This window comes from Scyliorhinus torazame, chromosome 30 (assembly GCF_047496885.1).
Source record: "Scyliorhinus torazame isolate Kashiwa2021f chromosome 30, sScyTor2.1, whole genome shotgun sequence".
In the NCBI taxonomy this organism is placed as follows: domain Eukaryota; kingdom Metazoa; phylum Chordata; class Chondrichthyes; order Carcharhiniformes; family Scyliorhinidae; genus Scyliorhinus; species Scyliorhinus torazame.
The window spans coordinates 1,456,948-1,461,767 of NC_092736.1; the positions used below are offsets into that span (position 1 = coordinate 1,456,948).

The window sequence follows — 4,820 nt, forward strand, 5'->3', positions numbered from 1 at the left end:
GAATGCAAATCAGCTAGGAGTTTCGATACTGTCTGGTTCTCTGTCAGCAAATATACATTCAGGCTCCGAGTTTGCCTGAATCCTGTATTGGCCATATTTCCCTTGAGTCTTTGCAAGCGTCCATGTTTACTTTGTAAGTGGCCATCCCAGATGGCTACAGGAGGCCAAGTTTGATGACAAACCAAGTTGCATAAACCTATTGTATAATGATATTAGCTATTGTACTATTGCTACCTGGAGTATTAAACTTATATCTGGACAATACACAAGGAGGAAACATGAGGAATTATTTAAGTATCTGCCTTCACAGGTGGAGATAAAAGGCCCCATGGTACACTGATGTCCTGACCAACATTCCCTGAATCATTAACTCTATTTCTATGTCACCAGATGTTATTTCCATCACCTGCTGTTTAATTATGACAGAAATTGTATTTACAGTAGTTTTATAGTTTTATAATCCCACAAAGGTGGGATGCCATATAAAGTGGTTATCCTTGACCAATTCCTCTATTTCCAAATGTATAAATCATTCAAATATTGCTTAATCTTCAACTGAAAGAGGAAATGGTAGGAGATTGAAATACATTGGGTGCAGCAGAGGCGTGGCTGAGTTAACTAATATAATCCATGTGGATTGCGCAGTTGGATGTGTAAAAGGCGCAGGAGAGGGCGTGAAATAATTGGTCTTTGGATCATTCTTAAACAAAGGTGAAGATGAGAAAACTTGGCAAATGTCGCCTGAAGTCTGCTTTGGCCGCTGTAACTGCACTGACTGCATTTGTATTGCTATTTCCTGGACATTTTGATTCCTGTGAGGAGGATATGATGATGGGAATTTGGGAAGACCCAGAAGATGTAAGTGACAGAAGGTGCTTGGATATGTTTTACAGACACCTAAATCTGTTTACTCAACAGGCGAATTGTTCTCGGATTATTAGAGGAGATCAGGAAGCAGTTCAAGAAGCTCGTTTAAACTCTCTTGCTGTGTCATCTAAAAAAGACCCTCTGACAGAAAATCATTATGTGTTTGCGACGAAGGACTGTGCTGCATTTATAAAGGAGCGCAAATATCTAACCTTCCCACTGAGCTTGGAGGAGAGGAATTTCCCCATCGCTTATTCCATTGTGATCCACGAGCACATTGAAATGTTTGAAAGACTCCTGAGGACTATTTACACCCCCCAGAATCTGTACTGTATCCACGTGGATAGAAAAGCTGCAGTTACATTTAATCGTGCTGTGAAAGCCATCGCCTCTTGTTTCCCCAACGTTTTCATTGCCAGCAAGCTGGAGAATGTGGTGTATGCCTCCTGGTCCCGGGTGCAGGCTGATCTGAACTGTATGGAGGAGCTGCTACAGAGCCCAGTGCATTGGAAATATTTCATTAACCTGTGCGGACTGGACTTCCCCATCAAAACAAACGCAGAGATGGTCAGAAACCTGATTGTCTTGAATGGGAAAAATAGCATGGAATCCGAGGAACCATCAGCATCCAAAACGGTAGGTTGGCCGCTGAAACCCCGCTGGATATCAGCGGTCTTACGGATTCCGCACAAGTTTATTTATGTCGATGCTGTCTTTATTGGGTGTGAGGTTTCAGCCAAGTAATCCAAACTTGACCAGTCAGCGAGGGAATGAACAGAAGTTTCCTCCCCGTGGTAAACCTCTGATTCCATCCAGTTGATAGAAGACCAGAATGAAGAGAGTGCTTCCCAACTAATATCCAACTAACAGAAAACATCTTCCCAGAGGCGAACTCGCATCTTAGTTTTTCAATAGAAGCCTTGGCGGAGATTGAGAAGTGTGTAAGGTTGGTTTGGAAGAGGCTCCAAGGTGGGGATGAGAGGGGCCAATGGCAGAGCGCAGAAATGAAATGAAAATAAACAGGTCGAGCGAGTTGGAGGATGCGAGATTGCACAGGTAAGGCTAAACCAGACCGTCAGCGATTTAAACACAAGACTGACGTATTGGGGGGATGTAAAAACGCAAATCATTGCGGACGCTGGAATCTGAAACAAAGAGACGAAATACGGGAACGAAATCCTCAGCAGGTCTGACAGCCTCTGTGCACCCTTGTTTGGAAGGGTCTCTAAAGTGGAGGTGGGAGGAGGTTAGTGAGCGAAAAAAGTGAAATGCAAAAACACAGGTAGAACGAGTTGGAAGAGTAGCTACGGGAACGAGAGATGTCACTGATGCAGGAACGTTTTGAATCCGAATGACTCTTTGGCAAAGCTTTGGGTGCGTTGAATGAAGTTTCTAAAAGGCCGAAGATGGGGGCGTGACCAGCAGAGCATTGGAGTGGACAGGTAGAGGTGGCAAAGGCGGTGGTGAGCAGACGAGACACAGAAATGGGGTATAGGGACACAAGACTACACCCAGGATGACATTGAATTGAGGGAGCAGGGGTTGGACATTTGGTTCAGATAGACAATTAGTGCAAAGAGGAGAAACATCTAATACTTTTTTATCCATCTCCAGCCATTAAGAGTTTTTCTTTCCTGGTCGCTATGCTGGGAAAGTGTAGGTGTGTTATACAACTTCAGGCACCAATGAGAATGGTTTGCCCAACCCAGTGACTAAATTAAGATAAGTTTTGTTCATGTAGGACAGGATGCCTACATGAACGAAAGGGGGATGGATTGGCCACACTAAGTTGCCCCTTAATTGGCATGTTTTTTTTACCCCTGGGGCCGGGATCGAACCCAGGTCCTTGGCACCGTGAGGCAGCAGTGCTAACCACTGCACCACCATGCCACTCATTAAGTGACTGTCCTGTCTCTCAGAATTGATTCCAATAATTTGCTCATACGTGAGGTCGGACTGTGTTAAAACAATGAGATTAGGGCAGCATGGTGGCGCATCACTGCTGCATCACGGCGACGAGATCCCAGGTTCGATCCCGGCTCTGGGTCACTGTCCATGTGGAGTTTGCACATTCTCCCCATGTTTGTGTGGGCCTCACCCCCACAACACAAAGGTGTGCAGGCTAGGTGGATTGGCCATGCTAAATTGCCCCTACAAGGGGGGTTAGATTTTGCCAATGTGCTACTAATTGCAGCCAATTTCACATCTCATCTGATTTTCTATTTGGAAACAAAATGTCCCATTTTTATATTTAAAATCATAGAGTCCTAAAATAATTGTAGCAGAGACGTCCAATCAGCCCATCATGCCCATGCCAGCTCTCTCCTGTTCCCCATAGCTCTGCAAAAGTTAGATTTGATTAAGTTGAGACTAATTTATTCCCTTTCCCCTTCTTTATTGATTTAATGGCCTTCTGTAGGAATACAATTCCGATTTTGAGTTTACTTTCTTTCAACTACAGGAGCGGTGGCTTTTTCATCATGAAGTTACAAACCAAATCAGCAGAACTAAGGAGAAGAAGAGCTTACCTCCAATAAGTACACCCATGTTTACTGGGAATGCATACTTTGTGGCTTCGAGGGAATTTGTAAACCATTTGTTTGTTAGTCCTGAAATTCAGAAATTTCTAAAGTGGGCAGAAGATACGTATAGTCCTGACGAGCATGTTTGGGCTACTCTGCAGAGAATGCCAACTGTCCCAGGCACCAACCCTCCCAATAGCAAGTACCAGATGTCAGATATGGCAGCCATTGCCCGCTTGGTGAAGTGGTCCTACATGGAGGGAGACATAACCAAAAATGCACCTTATCCAAAGTGCACAGGCGTTCATCGCCGTTCAGTGTGCATTTACGGTTCTGGTGACCTTCACTGGATCCTGCAACAACATCACCTCTTTGCCAACAAATTTGATTCTCAAGTGGATAACACAGCCCTTCAGTGCTTGGAGGGACATCTGAGATATAAAGCAATTTATAGAAAAGGTTTTATGTAAGCCTATATGTTCTGTGGGAGGTGTCATGTGAGAGTACCTTTAAGAAATGGGTGTTTATAAATGGGTGTGTATATAAATATCTGTAGTGAGAGTACCTTTAAGAAATGGGTGTTCATTACTGCAGTGATGTCAGAGAGGGGGTGGAGCTGGGCTGTCTGTCAGCTTTTAATTTCGTTTTAGGCTGTTTGCTGCAGGGTGTGTTTTAGTTTCGTTTTCAGAGCTGGGTAGCTGCAGTCACAGCCAGAAGGTGTATGAATCTCTCTCTGTAACCTAAAGACTGTAAATCGATCCTGGTGATTTAAAATTAATAACAGTAGTGACTTTAACCTGATGTGCTTCTGGTAAAAGGTGGTTTAAGTCTTATGGGTGTTAAAAGGAAAGCTTAAAGGGTTACTTAGTGTTGTATTCTTTGGGGGTTGTATTTGAATTAATGGTTGCTAAGATGTTCACTGTATGTTTTAAAAAGATGAACTTGAGTTCATAGAATAAACATTGTTTTGCTTTAAAAAATACTTTTCAATTTCTGCTGTACCACACCTGTAGAGTGGGCCATGTGTTCCCCATACCACAATCTATTAAAAGTTGTGGGTCAGGTGAACTCCAAGATATACTTTAGGGTTCTCTAAACCCTGGCCCATAACAAATTGGGGGCTCATCCGGGATAAAAGTCTATCTATTTGATTGGCTTAGTGAACTTAAAGAAAGTGAGGGGTGAGCATATTGTGGTTGTTTTTCAGGTGTGGTATTCTAGTTTAAGTAGGGAGTGTGTTGTGGACAATGGCTCTTTCAGAGGCTCAGAAGTTTTTGGGGGTGGAGACGGTCACACGCAGTACCTTACGGTCGGAGACTCAAAGCAGACTGTTAGATTTGGCAAAAACATTGCAGTTAACATTACCTGACAAAATGTGAAAAGATGAGGTAATTATGGTGGTGGCTAAGCATTTAAAGTTGCCTGAGATAC

General features: G+C 43.4%; 1 protein-coding gene across 1 annotated transcript; it reads left to right on the forward strand.

The window, feature by feature from the left end:
* The first annotated feature begins 621 nt into the window (after positions 1–621).
* Positions 622–4,379, forward strand: LOC140404306 (beta-1,3-galactosyl-O-glycosyl-glycoprotein beta-1,6-N-acetylglucosaminyltransferase 3-like). The gene is made up of 2 exons (XM_072492645.1): positions 622–1,503; positions 3,329–4,379. Exons 1-2 carry the CDS (start codon positions 718–720, stop codon positions 3,857–3,859), a joined length of 1,317 nt encoding a protein of 438 aa, XP_072348746.1. The 5' UTR covers positions 622–717; the 3' UTR covers positions 3,860–4,379.
* Positions 4,380–4,820: the final 441 nt, after the last annotated feature.